Genomic DNA, 22,404 nt, shown 5'->3' on the forward strand with positions numbered 1-22,404 from the left:
CTTCAAACATTTGTCTTGTTTGCCTCTTTCTCCTGATAGTGGAAACCCTGGTTTTAGGGGGTCCAGAGATCATCCTAACTTTACCAGCCTTTGTACATTAGCTATCCATGAGAAGTAGCTTTAGCTTTTACTATTTATCTTTGTGTGTAAATCTTTATTTGTTTTTTTTTTCAAAAAATATTTAAATATATCGAGAGTGAGGCTCGCCTGAGGATGCACTCAGGCTTTTTTGTATGTTTTTAACAGGGGTTGGGGGATATGTTATCTTCACAGGACTCTTGTTATTGTCAAAGGAGTGCAGCAGAAAAAGTCATTAAAAAAACTGCAGTAGGGATTTTACTTTTTATTTTTTCCTGTAGATTTTATTTACTTTTTTATTTTCTCTGCACGTCTTCTCGGATTTCTTTGTTCCGTTACGAGAGAGAATGTACTGCTAAAATGTGTTTTAACAGCTTTTCCTATCTTCCTCATGAATCTGGTTCTGTGGTTGCTGCACCACGGACATTGCCTAAGTCTTCCAAGTAGACAGCATCACCTCATGAATATTCATGAATGAGCATGGCATTTCCCCTGCATCCTGTTTATACCAGTGACTAATGCAGCAGAGAGAGAGGAGCCTGCATGTGCAGATGACGATCAGACTACAACCTTATATTTTTAGATGATCCTGTGCTCTGCAGGTGGAGACCGAAGCAAATATTGCCTGGAGAAGTTAGAATTATGAAGAAGAAGAAAACATGATGATGATCGACGTGCATCATTAAAAGGAAGGGCGAGACGACGGGGATTTGATTCCACAAACAGACAAATGGATTTAAATACATATACTTAATATAAAATCCTTTAATGTCACACCATAAAACAAACAAGAAAATCCATTCCATACACAGGATGCTCCATCTTCCGCTTCCTTGTCATTTGGAATTATTTTTTATTTATTATTTGTTTAACAGAAGAAGAATCAGCTTCACTTCTCACAGGCAATTCAACATATGTGTGGGAAACAACCGTTTTCATCTGTGCAATGTTGCCTTTTCATGCAAAGAAAATTAACGGTTGTCGTGTTTGTTCTGAAATATCTGCTTGTTCTTTTCAAAGGGTGTATTTTTGATCTGCAGTTCTGCACAAGACGAGATGGAAGGTTCCAGGCTCTTGGACGCCCAGCCTTTGGGCGCAGCGTGGGTCAGTGTGGCGTCACGCCGTGCGCTCATGTTCACTGCAGAAATGGAGGAACGTGCGTGGACGCCGGCTCATCTGTGTAGTGAGTGAAAAAATAAACACTATTTGGATTCATTTTCCGAGTGTTTATACTGTATCCAACGCATTAAAATGTTAACAATGAGGCAGAGTCCCCCCCCCCTCCCAGCAGATTCACACTCCTGTGTGTTTTGTGACCTACAGCCACCTACAGAAAAACAGTTTCACATTGCAAGTATATACCGAAAGGAGAAGTCCCTGTTTACGAGCTTCTCACAGTGTCCGGCTGTGTCCTCCTGCAGTTGCCAGTGCCCATTAGGATGGAAAGGAGCACTCTGTTCTGAGAGCGCGTCTGTGTGTGATGTTGAGCGCAGTCCCCCTCCTTTGTGTGCCCACGGCTCCACCTGCATCCCTCTCCCAAATGGATATACCTGCCAGTGCCCCCTGGGGACTGCAGGGCTCTACTGCCAGAAAGGTTGCATGATTGAACTTGAATCAGAAAGTTATATAATTGTATTTTTATTTTTTGTTCCCATAAGATAAAACCTCCATTATTAGCTCATTTAATTGCGGTGTTGTTTTGTCCGTTAGCTGTTACCATCAGTGATCCGTTCTTCAGCGGTAACCGGTCTTCGTGGATGTCATTCCCACCCATGGACGTCAGACACAGGACTGCTTTGGAGTTGCAGTTCCAACCTTTGTCACCAGATGGGATCCTTTTCTACGCAGCGCAACATCACAGTGCCAGAGCAGGTGAAGACAGTTTCCTCCTGAGTGAAGCCCGCTTCATTGCAATAACTGCAGATATATTGTGATCCTACACTACATTTAGTATCCTGAGTGTTACACACTCAGAATGACGTCAAAGTCCAAACCAAAAGCACAGATTAATGTGCATCATGTGTGCAAACAAGAACAAAGGCCAAGGGAAATAAGATGTGAAAGCCATGTAACATTCATATGCATCAAATGAGAATAAGAGAGGATACAAAGGAATCATTGTCCATTGTTATTCTACACTAAAGTTAGAGGCTTGTTCTTTTTTTTTTTAAGTTAAATCTCAGAGGCATTGATACCACCCAAAAACAATGGTTCATTTTTAACAGCGCTTGATCAACAGACACGACTGTAAACAAGGTATATATGTGCCATTCCCTGCTATAGTAAGTTGTGTCACCCTTTCACTGTCTTCTTACAGGAGACTTCCTCTGTCTCTCTTTGACATCTGGATTTGTCCAACTCCGATTCGACCTTGGGGACGGCGTTCACATCCTCAAGTCAGTAAATCAAGTGGACTTCCATGGCGGGACCTGGCACGCGGTGAAGGCCGGCCGATATGGCTCCCAAGGCTTCCTAAACCTGGATAACCAAGAGGTTGGAGAGAACGGCACTGAGGGGATGACCACACTCGATGTTGCAAGGGACACCTTCGTCGGAGGCGTCTCCACTTTGAGCCTCGTCTCCAGAGATGCAACTGAAGGGGAGCCAATGAGCTTCACCGGTGGTTTGAGAGAACTCAAGGTTAATGGCCAGGAGTTGGAGTTAACAGAGACCGGGGCAGTGGGTGGAGTCAACGTAGGCGACTGGGATGGGACCGCCTGCGGGTACAAAGTGTGCCAAAACAGAGGTCGCTGTACGGCAGCAGGAAGCAACTCATTCACATGCACATGTCTGCCATCTTGGACTGGCAGCGTGTGCCGCCAGTCCGTCAGCTGTCTGAACAACAGCTGTGAACATGGCTCCTCGTGCGTTCCATCTAATGCCACGGGCTACCGCTGCATATGCTCCTTGGGTTGGGGAGGGAGGCACTGTGACACAAAAATGGCCACAGACACCCTTCAATTTGTGGGGAATTCGTATGTGAAATACCAGGACCCAGGACACGACACGAGAAATGTCCAAAGGGCACAGGTCGCGTTCAGTTTTCTCACAAGCTCAACTGAAGGATTAATCATGTGGATGGGAGAAGCCGACCACGAAGACGACGACTACCTCGCAGTCGGACTGGAGAGCGGCCAGCTCAAGGTAGCGGTCAACCTCGGGGAGAGACTGTCTCACCCGATGACGTTCCCAGGTCTTGCCCTCTGCTGCAACAGGTGGCACAACGTCTCCTTATCTTTAAACGGAACAGTCATTCAGGTGTTCCTGAACACCGAGAGAATCCTTGTCCAAGACTTGGACCCATTTGAGCGTTATGTGGCCTTGAACTACGGCGGTCACCTTTATTTTGGAGGCTTTGAATTATTCAGAAATATATCAATTGTTACATCTGGGTTGTTTTCTCTAGGCTTTGAAGGCGATCTAAGAAATGTGTATTTGTTTCAGGACACCGAGCCGCTGCTGCTTCTCAAAGATAGCGAGGGCTTTAATGTTCATGAGGGCAACGAAGAGCACTGAAAATTCTGTTTCAGGAGCTCAAAGATCTGTTTGTGATATTATGATTAGAAATAATATAGAGATAGAAGAGAGATTTGTTATGGCCTATGAAGAGATGTGCAGTAGTTAGCTTCCAAGTATTTTTAAAAAGGACTTAACAGAGGAATTAAAACTCGACCGAAAAATAAACATTCCAAGCACGTAGTTTTACTAAAAGCCCCAAATGTGAAGGGAATTGCATCTGATGTTGATTCAAGTCCCTTCATCAGAATATATCTGTAAATAATGCAAATGTGCATTATTTATTTGGATATTTATTTATAAATATCCAGGTTTGCCCTTGAATACATTTAGAAAGAAATACCATGTTTTTTATAATCAATAATAATAAAAAAGATTAGCTTTATTACGAACTATACATAAACACACAGTGCAAATGCACAAAAATCTAATGTACGAGTCCCAAATGTACATACTTCTCAGTAGAAAGGAAGTTTAAAATATATTTAAGCAATTTAGCTGAAAAAAAAAGAAGCTGCAATTTAGCTCACCTTCAGTTAAACGTTTTGTGTTACATTCACTCCAAATAAAAAACGTGTCTCCAAAATGCTGTGAAAGTTACAACCAAATACCCTGTGTTCAGTCAAGCAGCTGAATAAGAACAGGATTTATAAAATAAAGGTTTAAAAACTCGACATTGCTCTTGTGTATGTAAAGATCTTCACAAACCCACTGATGACATTTCATTCTGGCTGAAATGTCAACATAAAATGAATCTTCTTCGACGGAAATGAAGTGGTGACCGCTGTATAAAACAGTAAAAAACTCCTCTCAGCCATAGTGACGCTGGTTTAAACCATCCAAGCGACTCCAAGTCATCGCTCGCAGGACTTTAAAAACAAAACAAAGCTATGAGTAACTGTCTTTTGAACTTCTGCGTACGTTTTCATAGTCAGAGTCTCGCCGATGTCTGTGCTTGTCCTTATGACGGCCGCCGTATTCGTCGCTGTGATGCCGCTCTCTCCTCTTCTCACCGTAGCGCTCGTCCGAGTGTCCGTGATGCTTGCTCCTATCTCTGTACTTGTCGTCGTGGTTGCGATCATGCTTTTTCTCGTGGTGTCTGCTCCTTTTCCCATGCTGGGAATCCTTATAGTAGCCGTGTCGCCCGTGGTGAGCCTCTATGATTTGCTGCCTCCCTAACAGCTCCGTGTGTCGCTCCTCTACACACTCGTCATCTCCGGCCAGAGATGGAGGCTGGCTAGAAGGGTCAGCGTAGCGCTCGGCAAACTGTGGCTGGAGTCCGGGGAGAATGTGCAACGTGCCGTCCTGAGCACACGGGGCGCTGTGGTCCTGATCCTGAGCGGGTGGGCCACGTGTGCAATCGTCGTCGCTGGGTGCATCGGGCTGCTGCTGCTGCTGCGATGGGATGGATGCAGCACTGATGTGTCCTGGGATAGTCTTTACAGAGTCCTGTTCAAGGTCAGAGGGTTCTGTGGAAGGAATTGCTTGTGGTTCTTGGACTCTGGGTGGACGTACTGTCTGAGTCACCGCAGCGCCAGCCTTGGAAACACCAGGATCTTCTTTTTCACTAGTGGTTGATTGAACAGGCACTTTGCTTTCTCCTTCAGGTTTGTTCTTTGCCTGAGATATCTGTAGAAAGCCCTGGTGAAATAGCGTCACTGGCTCATTTCTAGTGCTGCTCGACACGGGAACTGGTTTGGGACTTGAAGGAGGTGGGAGGCTGGCTTTGTCCTTTTGTAGTGCCGCTGATTTGTCGTCATTCACACCGGAGTAAACTGAAGATTTTTTCAATATTCCACTTGCCTGAGGTTTTGAGCCATTTGTGTGAGCCGGAGGATCCCCTTCAGGCATTGCTTCAGACGAAGCGCTAGCATTACTTCTGTTTGCTTCGGGCCCAGCTGTTGACAAGCTTTCTAGGAAAGCTTCAGTCGACACATCTGGAGGCTTATCTTTCAGAGAGACTGGTGCGGCGTGGGTAACGACTGCAGCGTCCTTGTTAGCGGCGGATGCATCAGTCGGGCTCGTTAGCTCGGGCTCAACTTTAACAGGTTTAGCTTCTTTCTTCTTGATGATGAAGCGTTCACGTGGGACACCAGCTGTTGGGCTTTTTACCTTTCCGGCCAATGCCTCTGTTTTTGGAACTAGTTGGGCCTTTTTGGTGTCATCTGCGACTGTTAGAGGTTTGCCTCCAACATCTGGCAGAGGTGGCAATTCTCCACCCCAGCCTAGTAGCACACCCGGAAGAAAGCGCAGTGGTTTATAAGACTCCTGGCTGTTGGTCTCTGATGCAGATGTTTCTTCAAAAGACTCTTTAATCGGCTCCTCGACATCTTCAGCGATGTTAAGCGCGTCGTCGTCTTTCTTATCTGCTACCACAGTCAAGGAGGAGAGGAAAGATTTCTCATCCTCCTCAGGTGCTCTGGTTTCTTGAGTGCAAACAGCGATAGACTTGGTTTCAGGAATAATCCGTGCACTTTCATTTAGGTCCAGGGGCATAAAATCCCTTTTTGGCCTCTGGCGAATTATGAGTCCAAGGAGAAGGTTGGAGCGATTGTTTTCTAAACCTGTCAAAGAAAAACAAATTAGATCTGAAAGACCTGAAACGTTTGTGTAATTTACTGAGAGAAGAGACAATAGGTTTAGTGTTCTGGTTACCCGGCCCGTCAAAGGGAACAAGCTGATGTGGAACTTTCTCAGTGGCACCCAGAGGAATGAGATACATGTCCTTCACTTGTTTCCGGTTATTGGACACCACGCCAAAACGCCTACGACTGCTGAAGTAGGCATAGAGAAGCGTGTAGGAGATCTCATCTTCCTCCGTCTCAGGGGAGAAGCGAATCAGGCACACCTCCTTTAATTAAAGAAAAAGCATGCGTCAGGAAACAAGAAGCTTGACCGGAACGCTTCTCAAATGTTGCAGCTCTTAAATACAACACAAAACATCTGGACCTTAATTTTCTGCACATAAGTTCAATCAGCTCTTGATCGACACCATATGTGATTCTATTTTTTTATTTACTGCAGGCCGGATAATCCCTTTACGAAAGAAACCTGACAAGATCCCACCTTTGTTCCAGTTGCCCGAATCTTCTCCAAGTAGTCCCAAACCATCTGTGGATTTATCCTTCCTCCAACTTGAAAGCTGTCTGGAAGGTCCTATGAAAAATAAAAGACAAGAGATCAAACATATGGGACAATAATAGCTATTCTAACTCGACACACAGTTTTTAAAAAGGTTGTGTTTGCATTACCTCGGTCAAATTGTCCATAGCCCCTGAAACAGGAAACGCTTTAGTCACCAACTTGGCCACAGCATTCATATTTATGAACCCACGCCACAGCGACTGCAGGCTGGAAAGAAAAGCCGCCTCTTCGTCTCTTCCGCTCGTATGATCTGACCTGTGGTGAACGGAGCAGCAATGAAGCATGGACGCTTAAAACAAAACCGCACAGAGACAAGTAACGTAAAGGAACAGGAAGGAGTATTTACCTTCCTTCATAGCCGGGCTGAGCGTTTCGGAAACTCTCTTCTAAAACAGTGAGGTGCAGGTCATCGTCCGTCACAGATGGAGCTGTGCCCTTTGCCTCGTCTGCTTTGGCCGACTGCCTCCGAACCACGGTGGTAGCAACTTTGATCACTTTGGTTGGAGGCTCTTCGACGGGGGGTGCCATGCGACCTTATTGTAAACAAACAAACAGACACAATTAGTGGATTGGCGGATGACATTGCAACAACAAAAAAGCTGTATTAAATATTTGTACTTTTTCAAGCGGTAATTATATTTATATGACATACAATGAATATGTTAATATAATAGTTATTACCATCCTCCTTATACTCGATTGTTTTCTGTAATGATATTAGTATTACTGTTATTAAAGTTATTCTCATCGTAGTGATGTGATATTTATATTCACTCTTAGAAAATAATACTGTGTTCTCTCTCTGTTGTATATCTCACACACACACATGGAGCCGGTTTACGACAGCGATCAGAGACGACTGCAAGAATCACAGGAAGACTTAAAACATATAGTTACCGAAAAGATTACATAGCTGGGGGGGAAAAAAGAACTTGACCGATTAATGAATGCATAAAGAGTACAATTCTAGGTCACATGGGGTCTTTGCGATTGGTGTGTGTGTGTGAACTGAAGGCCCGTCCTCAGCAGCATTTTAAAGTCTGTTAACTATTATTGCAGCTATTATGTTACTAGAGAAAATGACTGGGACGTGCCATCTGTCTTGTAAGCCCAACATGTACTATTACTTTGAACATATGTTTATCTTTCCATTCACGTTCACATCATGAGGTTTTTTTCCTTTGATTTTCTATTAAAGAGCTTTTTTGATTGACTGTGGTTGTTAAAGTCAAATAATGCGGCAGCACAGGTAAAATGCCGTCATTTCTCTCAGGTCAGTGCTTCAGGGAACTTCAACAACAACCAAAGCCAAGCCTGGATATTTGGTTTCCCAATATTTGTTTCCACAGTAAACAAGCTTGATTTAATTGGCTTTGCAGAACCAAATCAAGTGAAACGAACGCAGGTTAATCAGAATAAGCCTGGCTTTTTCTTTGTGAAACAGGCCACTGTTCTGGTTTCACATCAAGACAAATATTTATCACATGATGTGAAGACGTTATAGTAACCATTTTGTTACGTTAAGGTTCGTACATCGTGGGGTTTTTTAATAAGAAGGGTTTACCTGTGCAGATTTTGCAGTGTAGGTCAAATAAGTGAGACTTGTGTTGGCTGGTGGTGTCCCTTTCTATCTTTTTGATGTCGGCCGCCTTCTCTGGGTTTTTTGGAGGCTCTGCCGAGACTTCTGACACTTTAGGACAAGGCTCAAGCTGAAAAGTGGAGAAGGGAGTCGAGCATTCTCTGTTGTACCTTTATATATACACAATCAAATACACAATGACATTTGACATGATCCTTACCTCTGCAGCCTCAGGTGCTTTTACTGGTTCTTGACTCTCAATTTCAATTTCACCCTTGTGTGTGATCTTAGTGATCGGTCGTCTCTCCACCTCTCTTTGCTCCTTTTCAATCATCTCTATAGTCTGTGACAGAAGAAATGCATTCCTGTTTAGAGGGCTAGTGAAAGTTTGGATTTCAAAAAGAAATCCTAAAGTGGGCATATTATTCCTTGTTGTAACGTGATTGTTGTGGCAGAGAGCGCATCCATTATAATAATCTGCTGCGCTGTAGAGAGAACCGCCCACTCAGGCAGTGATCATTTCTATTTGTAGGTGGGGTTTTTTTGTGGCCCTCCAACTGGCAAAAAACTACATGGAAGAAGCGTAATCTATTCAAAAATGACTGGAATCAATAGTTCTTTGTCAGAGTTAACGCAGAGCAAACAAATGTGTTACATTGCACAGTAAATAAATCACATTCAAAAAATAACTCTGCTACCCTTCATAACTTGTGACCATCATGCCCCCCCCCCCCCCACGTAAGTAATTATAGAGCTAACTTTTATATCAGAATTAATACGAGGAACCGGACGGGTGGACTATGTGAATTACTTACATGCCGGTTCTCCCTTTTCCGCCAAGCAGCCAACTCTTTAGAAGCCAGTTCTTCGGGACTCAGTCGTATGAGGTTATCAGGAGATATTTCCCCATTGAGAACTCTCTTGAAGAGCACCTAAATAATACAATTAAAAAGCAGCATTTATATTAACCCTAATATGCAGGACCAAAGAACTTTACATTGGTTCATGCCCAAAAACAGAAAAGAAAAGAGACACCTACATTATTTTTAGTATCTTTGAGGTTGAACATTAAGCTCCTGTATTTGTTCTTGTATTTGTTGTCGGTGTCTTTATATAAATGAAAAAGCTCTCTCTCCGTTTTCTTGGCAACTTCAGAAGCTCGCTCCACTGAAATCTTCAAATCGGACTCCTTCAACCTGAAATACCAAAGCGTTAACATTTGCTGTGGGATGCGGGACAGGTTTTTGGGTTAAAATATCTGAATGCAATGTCAGCTCAAGTATTTGCACAATTATGTTTGATGACTTCCTCCTCGTGGAAGTACTTACCTCTGTATGAGGATCTCTTTCAAGGAATCACGAACACTTCGCCTGATTGCCTCCACAGACACAGGTTTCTTTGATGATGTCTTGCTTTTTGCCTCCTGTTTCAGCGGAATGCCTGCAAGTACAGAATGGCAATATGTAAAATAAGCAGGCAGGGGAACTCCTCAACCGTAAGTATGATGAAACAGTTTAACAAGATTCACAACAGAGTTGTAATGCAACGATGAGACGTGCGTTCAACATGTTACTTGGTTTGAATTTTGGTGTTTCCAGTGAAGAAGAAAATACAAGTAACAAATACCAAACAACACTTTTGAATCCCAGATGGCCCTCCCTGCTCACCTGATGTTTCAAACTACACTTTACTGACTTCATTGAAGTTTGGGAAGGTTGTGCCAAAGTCTAACAAACATGTTTTAGCATTCCAACAGTTTTAATTGACAAAATCTTCAAAGTATTGATCAAACATGTATGTGGCCTGTATTCAAGATCTTCTGTCTTGAATGCAGTCTCATCTGAACTGAAAATGATATGCAGCTTTTAAAATTAACTAACGAAAGAACTGTATTGTAACATTATTGTAATGTTTGCAATTGGTTTCCTCTACTATTGTTTAAATATAATGCAATCTAATTTTTCTTTACCTTTGTAGCTCCTACCTGTTTTATGAGCTGCTTCTTTGACATCTGTGGACGGCCGTCTCTCAGGATCCTAGTTCAGGAGAGAAGAGCAAACACACATCAGCCATGATATTCATGTTGCTGGTCAACGGAAATGAAAGTATCAAACGACACCGTGTGAAAAACCTGCATGTGCTGCACTTTACCCACCCAGTCAAACACTATTAAGAACACAGGGTGAGGTCTACGTGCACGGAGATGTTAACCCCACGACAGCAGGTTAAAATGCACTCATATTTAATTCTTCTATAAAGGCAAAGTAAAAGCAAAAAGACAACAAACCCGTGTCTAGTGGCAACCCCCACTATGACTAACATGAGAGGATGAATTAGCTGGGGGAACAGAAGATATTCTATGCATGAGAGATGCACATTTGTTAATGCGTGATTCAACAAATTGTTACAACTCATCCTTACCTTTCTTACTGGTCTGACGCCCCCAGGCGAGAGTATCTGGGACGGTCCCGGCCGGGCCTTAGGAGGCTGCTTATGATCCTGCACCTCTGGTTTGTTTGGCTCCACCGTTTTGCTTTCCTCCTCACAGCACTTCAAGCACACATACATCTGGTCCTCCTCCTCCATTTCACGCACTTTTGTCAGGTCAAGGCCGACGCAGTCTCCATGGAACCAGTCCTCACAGCGGCCACAGCCTACCATGAACCTGAAGCACAGTTATTATTAAAAAATAAAAAAGCTCTGAGTGCAAGATATATTCTGGTAGGAATGCAACAGTACAATTATCGGGTATCGCTGCCGAAACTGAGCTCATGCAGTTGAACTCAAAATTCAACAGTATCACGCTTTAAATTCTGCTAGATGTGCTTATACGAGTAGGAAGGAACTACTTTAACGTAAGCGATGAAGGAAGTGGGAAAGATCCTTCACAACAATCATTTTCACTTCGCACTTGAAGAAGCAGAACAGCTGCATGCTAACGGCTACAAACACACACTCGATACGACGGCCTGTAAAAACAATGGGGCTGCGCGCCGAGGTCATTGCTGTTGACGATCAGCTGTTATAAACCGGATTATAAATCATTTTCCTAGTGCGTTACAGGCCACACATGTGATCCTAACTTTCATCATCTTCCAGATACCGTACTAGCAACGCTGCAAGTCTGCTGCAGAGCGTGTTGCACTTCTTCTATGTAAACTGTATTGCTGTAAAACCCATGCCGGTGCTAAACCCCTGATATTTTGACTAGCAGTCTTTGCCCAAGGTCTCCTCCACATAGATACGTACATATTTGTCTACTTTGATCTATTGCAGACACCGTAGTAAGAAAACACACTGTGTACGCATGCTAAATTTAAGATGAATTACAATTTTCTTTTTATATATATATGTATATCACATTTACTTTAAACAGGTCAACACTCTCAAATGTTATATTCTGTGCTCAGAAAATGAACAACTACCAACATTACTGTGCTATTCACATTGAGACATAATAATGCACTAATTAGGTTTGTGTAACGAGACTTACATGTTATTGTGGTGCTGCTTACAAAGACCGCAACAGTTATTTCCGTCCCATACAGTCTCGCTGTTAGCAGGCTCCTCAGCCGTTCCCTTCTTTACAACGGGAGCATTATCTGGAATGAACAGCTCTGGTTCATCCAGAGAGATGCTCCTTGAATGTTTACTCTTCTGTCTTTGATGGACCTTTTCTTGTCTCTTCACGTTGGTCTTTTCCAGCCCTCGGTCATCTGTGATTTTTAAAGAATGGCTTGGACGGCTGTGTGCCAAATGAATATTGTCAACTTTGGTGCTGTTATGAGGAGTACATTTATTTGGCCCCTGCAGATCAACACGGTTGCCAGATGTCGGGATTTTCTTCACTGGTGAACTTGGCAATTTTGACTTCACTTTGCTAACTCCTGGACCCTGGATCCTTTGCGTCTTTGTAGTGCGCTCCGTTTGGGTGTTTTCTGCAGCTCTTTTCAGAGGCGTAATGTCTTTCTTTTCCTTTGGGTGTTTCGTTTTGTGCATGTCTTCTCTTTGGACGACAGTGGACGGCGTATTTTGGGACAGTTTTTGTGCCTTCATGTTGTTTACTTTACCAGAAACCATCTCCTTGTTCTTGTATGAAGTTTGTCCTTGTTTAGACTTAAGCAGTGCTTTGGCCACAATCTGCTGTTTTTCCTTTGGATCTTTCTTATCGTCAACAGTTGCTTCGTTACTCTGATCGCTGGGCGGCTGTTTGATGTCTCCTTCTCCTTTACCAACCGGCTTCTCCTTTTCACAAACGCTCTGATCGTCAAGTTTTGCCTCTTGTGCACAGGCGCTCTCTATTAATGGACCACTGGAGGCCTGCACATCGTTAGGATTCACATACGGACCCAGTGCAAGGGCTGCATCATCAGCAGAGCTGTTCTTAATTACATCTGTGTCTGCAATGTTTTCAAGTACGGGATTCTGTATGTGGACAGCGTCATCAGGCAAGGCAACAAACTCAACACCCCCACCATATGATAAGCCATCATCCAAGTACGCAGCCTGGCTTGTTTCAACATTTTGTGTGTAAGAGGGTCCTGGAAGCAGCTCAATCCTGAATCCGCCAATTGTGACTGTCAAGCGTCTCAATACAACCATAGGATTAAGCCATAATCCACCATCAAGGCTGTTAATATCGATGCGCCCTCCAAGAGTTAACTCCTTCTTTAGCTGAGTGCCTTTAACACCTTTCTCAATGAGAAATGACTTCTGCAGCCTGTTCGCAGGCTTCCTGCCCGGTCGTCCTCGGCCCGTGGTATTGGGGGATATGTGAGCAGGTTGTGGGCCACCGCCATGTTCTGTTTCAAGACAAAGTCAAAAGTGAGAGCATGCGTCAAATAATCTATCGTTTGAAGGAGATGTTGGATCAAAACGTGAAATGAAATGAGCTTCATCTTACTTTGTTCTAAATTACATGGACGTTTCCTCGGCCTGCCAACAGGTCTTTTGACTTTAGTCTCTGCGGCTTTGAGTCCACTGCTGAGGCCTGTGGACATTGAACCATCATTGAGACCTGCGAAAGCTGAATTAAATAGTCACGCTGAATTTTCCTGGATATCTATGTAATAGCAAATAATCTACTAAAAAAAACCACAATAAAACTCAGCGTCAAAAGTGACTATTTCAGTAGAAGGATGTTGAGGATGGAACTGCCAGGGAACAGGGCTAGAGGACGACCGAGGAGTCAATACATGGACGTAGGGAGGGACATGAGAGTGACGGGACAAGCCGAAAGAAGAACAAAAAGGCTTATTACAGTTACAAGTTGAATATTAGCCATGTGGACAATATTAATACCTTCACAAAATATAGATAAGAAAAAAAACATTAAATAAAAAAAAAACTGAATTGAACCACTGCTGAATTTAAAGCTGCTGCTGTACCGTATATTTAGCAAGAATTCTTATCTTCAATGGAAACGAGCCAGGGTTTCTCTTTTATCAAGCACATGAGAATAAAGAAATAAATACATAAATGGGCACAACCAGTGTGGAGTGAGGGTACTGAAAATAATGCGACCAATGTTAATGCTGTTAGATAGCTGATAAAACGGGAAGTAAAATTGCATCTACCCAGTTTTCCTTAACGTTTTAATGGGCTTAACTTAAAAATCAATATGAGAAATATTACCCTGGATTGTGTTTGGTGGCATACCTGGTGAGGCAGTAATCTGGAAAGTGGGGTCCTCATTGTCCAGCAGAAACTGTGAGCTTGCACACCCAAACATGGGATCTTTGTCGCTGAGCATGATCTTCAGTGAATCTTCCAATTGGAGTCCCGGCCCAAACGCATTACTGGCTTCACATTCTGAATTCTGTCTTATTATCTGGGATTGATCTAACTGGTCACTGGGCATCAAATGGTTAAAGGTGTCCACAACATCCATGAATGCTGCTGCCTCTCTGTGCCAAGACAGCAAACAGACAATGAAAGAGAAAGAGGACGTCAATTCACACATTTTGAACAAGGAAGAGTGAAAAGGTGCTGAGGCTGTGTTTCAATGCTGAACCATTAAGGGCTGATCAAAACAAGCCAATGATGGCACGGAGAGATATTCACTGCTTTCGATGTAAAAACCCAAGTGTGGACAAGTCACTGGCACGACTCCAAGCACGTTTTAAGATTATAATATCAACGAAACAACCGAAATATTCCCGTATTTTGATCAGTTTGATAACTTTCAAGTAAATTAGACGCGTTAAATGTCACAGCTGCTGAACACGTGATCTTAGAAACGTCGCTTCAGAGACGCGTCCATCGGCTGTAAATGCTATAGTTTGCACCGCTGCTATGCTACTGTTGGAGTGGAGGTCGCTAGCATCGCAGTTATTGACCAACATCGTCAATCATTCCCGTTCAGCCAAAAAAAACAACAACAATCTAGATAGGTTTGTCCAAGCACAAGTAAACTAGGCAGCTTCCTATGAGCTAAGATAATGTTTATATTACCTGCATCTCAGTTTATTGCATCAAGTAAATAATGGTTAGCAACACAACCAGGCCAGAATTTAAGTGTACTAAACAGGTTCGCGATTTAAATCCACGAGCAGACTGATATTTCGTGTAATACAATTCTATATATCAAACGCCGCGTCTCTATAACTTGATTCTGAAGACATTTAAGTGTTTTCCCGCTAAACGTGAACAAGATTATGGCTCAGAATCCGTTGCAGAGCACGAGCACGTATCTAGAAAAGCTAATAAACATACTAAGGAAGCTCGCCCGGGAAATCACAGTTTTAAAATGTAGCACTGATCATGTGGTCAATATTTGCAAAAATTAAATATCAAAGTCGGTATACATTAATTATGTTGCACAAAATGTGTAAGATAGGTAGCTAAACAGCGGGATGCTAGCTAGGTCGCTGCAGTTTAGGCCTCAGCGAGTAAGTTTATTTGTAGCTTACTGCTAACGAATGATCACGTCCACACGTATCTCCTCCAGCGGGTGAAGTTTTGATATATAATATAGACATAGTTACCTCCATGTAACATGTATAGGCCTCACTGTCTTTGCAACGATATATCCAATTCGTGTAAGGTTACATATTAGCGCTGCTGCTCGGAGTAACTTCCGCTAACTCGTCATTCGTCCCGCTGCAGCTCAGCCTCTGACAGGCGGCGCTGCTGGTCACGTGGTTTCTGTTTACAGGTAGCTTAGCGGCTGACTATAAAAATATACCACAGTCTGTAAAGTATGGTTGTTAATATTTATGTCTAGTAAACAAAAAGCTCATTAATATCCATAAAAATACACAATCTTGTCTCTTGGGAGGTTTTAATCGTATTTTATCGAAACGAAAACAAACGCACTCATTACAAGACAAACATATAATTTGGAGGTTTCAAAGAAAAAAATAATAATTTATGCGCCACAACTTTTATTTCAGATATTTTTTTTGTTTTCTTGGAACTACTTTGTGTCGAGAATGAATTCGTGGCCACAGCCGATAAAATCCCAGACGCTAAGCCCCGCCCCTCATCATCGTTCAGCCAATCAGATGCTCTGATGTTGCCGATATAAAAGCTTGTTTTTACTGATGGCTTGTCATTAACGGATCACGCAAGTGAAAAGAAGTCAAGAACACAGAGAGTTGTGGCATCCTTACAGCTCAATAACCGAGTTACTCCTACAAGCACAGCTAAAATATTACTGATATTATTAATACAACCATCGTTTTAAGAGACAAGCTGACCCCGAACACTCCAGTAAGTCTGCAGCTTCTCATTAGTGATGGGTTTTGTTGAAACTGATGCTTGGAGCAAAATATTGTCATCTTCATCCTTTTTCAGACCTTCTCTCACTCGTTTCTTGCTTTGAAACTTTAGTGGAAAAACTGTTTATTTTTAGAGCTGCAGGAGGCCAGGAAGTATCTGCATGAACTCTTTAATCTGTTTTTAGATGGTCGAAAGTGTACATCTCCACTCATGCATCGTTATAACAAATGTGAGGAGGAGAAGAGAGGATATGACCGCCTCACTGCAGACACCCGGCACTCCGACCCTAGGAGGCCGGCTGGACCGGCGTCTTCTGGCACAATGTTCGACAGGAACTATCTGAGGCCTGCTAGACTGAACCCATCGGTCCCCAGCTTTGAGCACAAGCACCTGTCCCCTCTGTTGGATCCCACCAACCCCAACCAGCCCTTCCTGCCTCAGAACCCGGTGCCTTTCAGTCAGAGTAAGTTCCTTGTCTTCTTTTTCAGGACTTGGAGCCTGCTGGTCAGCTGAGTTCAACGTTTCTGACTAGTGTTTATGATCTTGTTGGTCCACAGGCCGTCCCTCCAGTAAAGCGCTTCGTTCAGGACAATGTCAACGACCGGTCCTCTAAACGGATCTGCTACGGCTTTATCCAACCCTCTCAGCCGGTTGCGGCGTTGATCTTTGGCACCGGTCAGTGGATTTTCTGATCGTTCTAGTTCACTTGTTAAAAGGGTTTCTAATACTTGTGGCTTCAACAGCTTCACCAGCAGTTAAGGAGGAAGAGGAGGAGATGGAGGTGGATGAATTTGTCCAACATAAGATGGTCGACAAAATCGTCTTTGATGAGAAGATGGAGGTGTACGATATCGTCCTTGAAGTGGAGAAATGGAGGGAGAGCAGGAGATGCCGGGCGACCTCCCCAGCTTCACCATGGATGACGTGTCACAGTGAGTTTCAGGCCAGGTTTATAGCCAGAATTCCGTAGCTCCCGTGTGAAGGGTCGGTGTTCAGACATGTTCTGTCCCCTGTGTTATTTCGTGATTTCTCAGGTGCTATGAGAGCCTGGTGACAGAGCTGTACTTACTTCAGACAGAATAAGTCTACCCCAGGCCAGCGGGGCCCAACAACGTTTACTTCTGTAGGGTTTTACCAAACCCTCTTCCGGTTCTTGTTCTCCATTGTGAGTGTGTATTCAATGAGGAGAATGTGGGTTAAGATTAAGACATTTATATAATTAACAGATCAGTACAATTAGTTTGGATATCAGCGCTGAGGTTTGATCCTGTTTTGTGTGTCTGTCTCAGGTCCGAACAAAGGGCCGCCCTCTGCGTCCGCGTCTTTCAATGTCCATGAGTCCGTCCTCCTCAAGGTGGGGGTCCCGCCCCAGCCAATCTAAGCCCATGTTTATCTGTGTTGTGTGACGTCACTGCTGTGATGCGTTCAATTGAAATCAGTCATTACAATAACAAACTAAATGTAGTGCGTTCCTAGTGGTGTCGGCATGTAATTACGTTGTAGAATCCCATCTAATATGGAAATTCCCTACACTCCACATCTACCTGCAGACCTCCATGAGCGCTTTCGTAAATGAAGAAGCAGAAGAAGAAACCCTCATCCTCGCTTGATCTTTTCTTAAGGGACATGTTTTTATCACGCAGAGGGCAAATCCTCAAGACTTGAACTTAAATTATTTTTTGTCTTTGACCATTTACGATCTTTTGTGAGTCAAATTAAAACTGTATATAGAAATGTTTAAAAAAAAGAAATCATTTTGTTTCCTTTGTGTAAAGTATGGAAATGATTAAATGTATGAATTAAAGTGTTTTTGGTATCTGTGGTGCAACAGTGACTGAGTCTGATGGCTGGTTTGCTGCCTGTTACAGTCTGTAAAAGCCGAATAGATTCTTAATAATCGCTAGCTGCAGGCGTTGGCTTGTTTCCGCCTGCTCTCCAGGAAGCGTTCAATCAATAGAAAGAAGCTGAAACCTTTTCTTGTTTGTGTGAACAGAGTTGGATTTTTGACTCAGCTCTGTTTTATTGTCATTTCGGTCAACCTAACAATCAGAATGAACTGCGGTGGTGCAGTGATTAGCGCTGTTTCCTCAAAACAAGACTATTTTAGTTCAGTTTAACTGACTACGTATATGAGATGAGTGGGAGAAGAGATGTACTGATTCTTTCCAACTTTTCCTAAGAACCAGCAGGAGGCAGCAGAGAGTTGATCAGCACAATCTTACCCATGTAGATTTGCTGGGCTCAGGCCTCCTCTCTCATAGGGGAGATAAACAGTAGTCTATTAATCCAAACAAACATGGAGGGGTCGAGGGAGGGTATAGCTTTGGTTATGGTTTGGCCAAATCCCTGCAGAGGAACTGGAGCATCGCAGTGTTACAGTAATATAAAATGCTTTTTAGTTCCCCTCTGAACCTCAGATAACAAATTAAAAAGATATACCATTGTATATAATTCAATTTAACTTATGTTTGTAAATGTCCAAGACATGATATGTGAGCCAACCCAAGCTGAATTCATAGAAAACACAAGTTTAATTCAATTCTTTATTGACTGGTAAAGAATAAAATGAGAACATTTACACAGTCAGCTGCTCATTAAATCGTTCATTTGGCTCTATCCCATACCACAGGCCGTCACGATCCACTGCTGCCCAAACCAATCTCTTGGTGGTAAATGTGGCTGTCCACTGTCCTGATGGGGACACTACAATACAGCCTCCTGCACCGTGGACACGGTCCGCCATGTACTGCAGAGCCAACTGTGAGGACTCTGCTACTGATTTACCTGCGTGAGGAATAAGGAAATATATATATATATTTATAGTTAGACGTAACAATTGATCATGATAATCAATAATATTGCTGCTATCATTTTTAAATAAATACAACTATTGGGAAGCCAAGCCATTTAAACTTAAGCAGGAGAGACAGTTGATATTTAATTCTACAGTATCATTGTGCTAATATTGTGCTATAATATCATTTACCATTTAATATGAAGCTTGGTGAGAGGACTGGGAATCTACATCTCTGTGCTTGCTTTTCCCACGACGTACAACCCGTCATGTTCTCCTGATAGCCAATCACTCGCTGGATGTTTAAATATGCTCTTTCTATCTGCCATCATCCAGCTGTCACCACCATACAGAAACACACCTCCACCCACCCTAATTCATTGGCTGGCAGGCATCAGCACACAAAAACATCTTGTTCTTGTTTCGTCATTCCCTCGTGTCTATCACTATTTTAAGGATTATCCCAAAAAGCAAAACCAATAATCACATATTGTATTTAAACCAGACACGGTCTTAAAAAGTGTGTGTGTGTGGTTTTTTTTTTTTTACCTTGCTCAACATGGAAAAGAATGAGTCTTGCCAAGGTGACTTTGAGACTGGACTCTCCATGACCGCTACAAGCCACTGCGCCACTCAAGTTGTCTGCATATCCTCCACAGCCTTATTTATAAGAAATATCAGTTTAAAAAAACAACAACTTTTGAATCAAATTACCTTTTAAAGTTGCTGCTGCTAATTTCACATCTTGGTACTGGAAATAATATTAAAAGCATTTTCATGATGTCACACCAATGATTGGAGCGTCTCCTACTCGGCCAGCCATTTTATTTCTGATCCCTCCGGTTGATGTTGCACATGCAACATTACCAACACAGTCCACGGCAACTGCTCCGACAGTGTCATGGGCCCTAGGAGGAGGAAATACATCAGCCATGAATTGATACGGGCTCAAATTGTTTGTGGGTTTTTTTTCTTCATAGGAAGGGGTCAATATAAAAACACTTCAAATACTTACAAATGAGTATTGTAATGTTCACTTAGTTCACGAGCAAACGTGCCTTGTTTCTCCCATTCCTTCCTCTCAAACTCCGTCACCAGTGAATCAGTGGGGACTGTGCTCACGCCAATGCTCTCCGCAAACTGGTTTGCACCTCTGCTTGTCAATATCACGTGGTCAGTCTGAGAGTTTCCATGAGAAAGACATATAACAAAAATATATATATATATATATATGTTATAGCATTATAATGGAGGGGTAATAACAATACATTTTTGGCAAACTAAATATCTTTTTTATTATTGAATTTCATTGAAAAAATAAAAATAAATAGATTCAAATCAGTAACTGTCTTTTGTCAGTGGTCTTCTATGTGTTAATTTTAATGAGAAACAAAGACTGAACACCTTTTCCATCACTGCTCGTGCCAGTGAGACGGGATTGGCAATGTTTTTGACTGAGGAGACGGCACCACTGGAAAGTGTCCTCCCATCCATAATGAGGGCATCCAGCTCCACTTCTCCATCAGCATTTAGCACAGCTCCATGTCCTGCAATTAAACCCCATAATCACTCCAAGTCAATGCAGCCGTAAAAAGCATGATTGCTACACATTTTAAATATGAGTTTTGAGTTCTCCCCTAAGATTGAACTTTTATTGAAAATCCATCAGATTGTGAAGATGACACTTATAACTATATTAAGGAGAAGTAGACACAATTTGAGGTGGGATCTTTTTCATGGAGCAAATACTATTTTGCATCAATTGAGTAATTTAATATTAGTTTTATTGGTATTGTTACTGTTGTCGATGATTTATGTACTAAGGACTTTCAACTGAAACAAGACTGCAAGGGCTTTTTTGAAATGCTCCTCTTAGACAAGATGTTTGACTGTATTTGTAGTGTAATACATGCTACTGTGTGACCGTACTTGTACTCCAACATTCTATCTAATAATTATATTCATCATATTCATCCATCTCTGTAATCTGGGGTCCACAACCAGTTTTCACTAAATTACACATACGATCCTATCTGATATTGGACAGTATTTTTTTGCGTTACAGTAATAATACACTATTAATTATTTCAAGTCACAGTAGTTGATTTAAAAGAAGATAAATCCAACCAGTCAGCTGTAATCACTAGATAGATAGATAGATAGACAGATAGACAGATAGACAGATGGATGTACCTGCATTAATCATACTGTTATCTTCCATGGTTCTCACGGCTGCCTCAACAGCATCCAAAGCGCTTCCTCCTCTTTTCAGGACTGCAAACCCGTTGCGAGCTGCAACTTTTACTCCATCAACAGAGGCCTTTTCCAGTTCATCCGATTTGGCCCTCACTCCACCGTGTACAACGATGACTGCTGACATCTTTGCAATCCTGTAAGAAAAAGGTACTTAGTCATGTCTTATATAAACAAAGTTAGTTTCCTTTGAATGCCCCCTAATTGATGTCTGTGATGTTTATACTTTTCTATGGCTTATTCATTTTCTTTACTGCTTATCCTGCATGGTGACGCTCTTGGACTATCAGTATTGAAATTTAATAAGAAGATTAAATTACCGTACAAGAATCCTAAAAGAAGAATAACAAGGTATGAAATACAAGCAAGGAAAGAAACTGTGCATTAAGCATAATAAAGAATCAGAATCAGAATCAGAAGTAGTTTATTGTGTGAGGGTTCACAGACGAGATTTTTTTCTCTGTGAAGTTGTGCAACATGTAACAGTAATGACTAAGTTACAAAAAACATATAACATAAAACATATGTTATGTCATATGTCACTGATTCTGTTCTTAGCTTTTATGGACAGAATTTCGAGGTGCAGCCAGGGCGTTGAGGGGGTTCGGTTTGATGACCTCAGGATTGGGTCGCTGCTTTTTGCAGACGACGTGATCCTGTTGGCTTCATCAGACCGTGCCCTCCAGCTCTCACTGGATCGGTTCGCAGCCGCATGTGAAGCGGCCGGGATGAGAATCAGCACCTTTAAATCCGAGGCCATGGTTCTTAGCCGGAAAAGCCGGAAAATACATTGTTAACATTTACTTGACTTGCGGTAAGAAACGAGACTAGTATTCGAGTACACTACTCTTGTCCATTGTAAGCAGGCGCTCCACAAGATAAGGAGCAATCTCTGTCGTCTCCTGTGTGGAGATGGCCTTTATACTTTTTGGGCTTCCCCAGGTTGGGGGGATTCCCTAGCTATGATGACGGGTTTTTTACTGGAACTTTCTCGAAGGAAAATAACTTCAAGATGTTTCCAAGTGTTGTGTTTTTATCATAACACTTCTTCATTATGATATTTGTTTCATTCCTTTAAAAGTGAGAGTATCATCCTCTCTAATCATTTCCCATCTCATATAGTGATGTTAAACATAACACATTCAACACATGATTATACTTATAAGTCATTTGATACATGATTAATACATTTACAAATATGGAAAGTATATGTACTCAAAGATATCCGTAACAGAAGAGTCCGAAATATCTTAAATCTAGCCTCTTTTAGGCATCAGCGGTATGCTTTACAGCATCCTACTGACGTCACCTTTACTAT

At 42.3% G+C, this 22,404-nt stretch overlaps 3 protein-coding genes across 3 annotated transcripts in view; 1 reads left to right on the forward strand and 2 right to left on the reverse strand.

The window, feature by feature from the left end:
* Window positions 1-3,594, forward strand: part of LOC137912900 (protein eyes shut homolog) — a 112,887-nt gene extending 109,293 nt beyond the window's left edge. Inside the window, exons 46-49 of the mRNA XM_068757025.1 lie at window positions 1,099-1,261; window positions 1,500-1,672; window positions 1,789-1,950; window positions 2,396-3,594. Of these exons, the coding sequence (XP_068613126.1) occupies window positions 1,099-1,261; window positions 1,500-1,672; window positions 1,789-1,950; window positions 2,396-3,594 (1,697 nt within the window). The remainder of the gene's footprint in view (window positions 1-1,098; window positions 1,262-1,499; window positions 1,673-1,788; window positions 1,951-2,395) is intronic.
* Window positions 3,595-3,979: 385 nt separating this feature from the next.
* LOC137912911 (PHD finger protein 3-like) lies at window positions 3,980-14,207 on the reverse strand. The gene is made up of 15 exons (XM_068757040.1): window positions 13,976-14,207; window positions 13,221-13,334; window positions 11,811-13,119; window positions 10,739-10,982; window positions 10,302-10,353; window positions 9,646-9,757; window positions 9,357-9,513; window positions 9,133-9,249; window positions 8,538-8,660; window positions 8,303-8,447; window positions 7,085-7,271; window positions 6,846-6,993; window positions 6,661-6,750; window positions 6,250-6,445; window positions 3,980-6,158 (listed from the first exon to the last, which is right to left on the reverse strand). Exons 1-15 carry the CDS (start codon window positions 14,205-14,207, stop codon window positions 4,483-4,485), a joined length of 4,902 nt encoding a protein of 1,633 aa, XP_068613141.1. The 3' UTR covers window positions 3,980-4,482.
* A 4,407-nt stretch (window positions 14,208-18,614) lies between these two features.
* On the reverse strand, window positions 18,615-21,213 carry LOC137912901 (isoaspartyl peptidase/L-asparaginase-like). Its single transcript, XM_068757026.1, has 6 exons — window positions 21,027-21,213; window positions 20,238-20,380; window positions 19,849-20,012; window positions 19,623-19,741; window positions 19,383-19,493; window positions 18,615-18,823 (listed from the first exon to the last, which is right to left on the reverse strand). The coding sequence occupies exons 1-6, from the start codon at window positions 21,211-21,213 to the stop codon at window positions 18,615-18,617; spliced, it is 933 nt and encodes a 310-aa protein (XP_068613127.1).
* Between the last annotated feature and the right edge of the window lie 1,191 nt (window positions 21,214-22,404).

Source organism: Brachionichthys hirsutus, unplaced genomic scaffold, assembly GCF_040956055.1.
Source record: "Brachionichthys hirsutus isolate HB-005 unplaced genomic scaffold, CSIRO-AGI_Bhir_v1 contig_797, whole genome shotgun sequence".
Taxonomy (NCBI): Eukaryota; Metazoa; Chordata; class Actinopteri; order Lophiiformes; family Brachionichthyidae; genus Brachionichthys; species Brachionichthys hirsutus.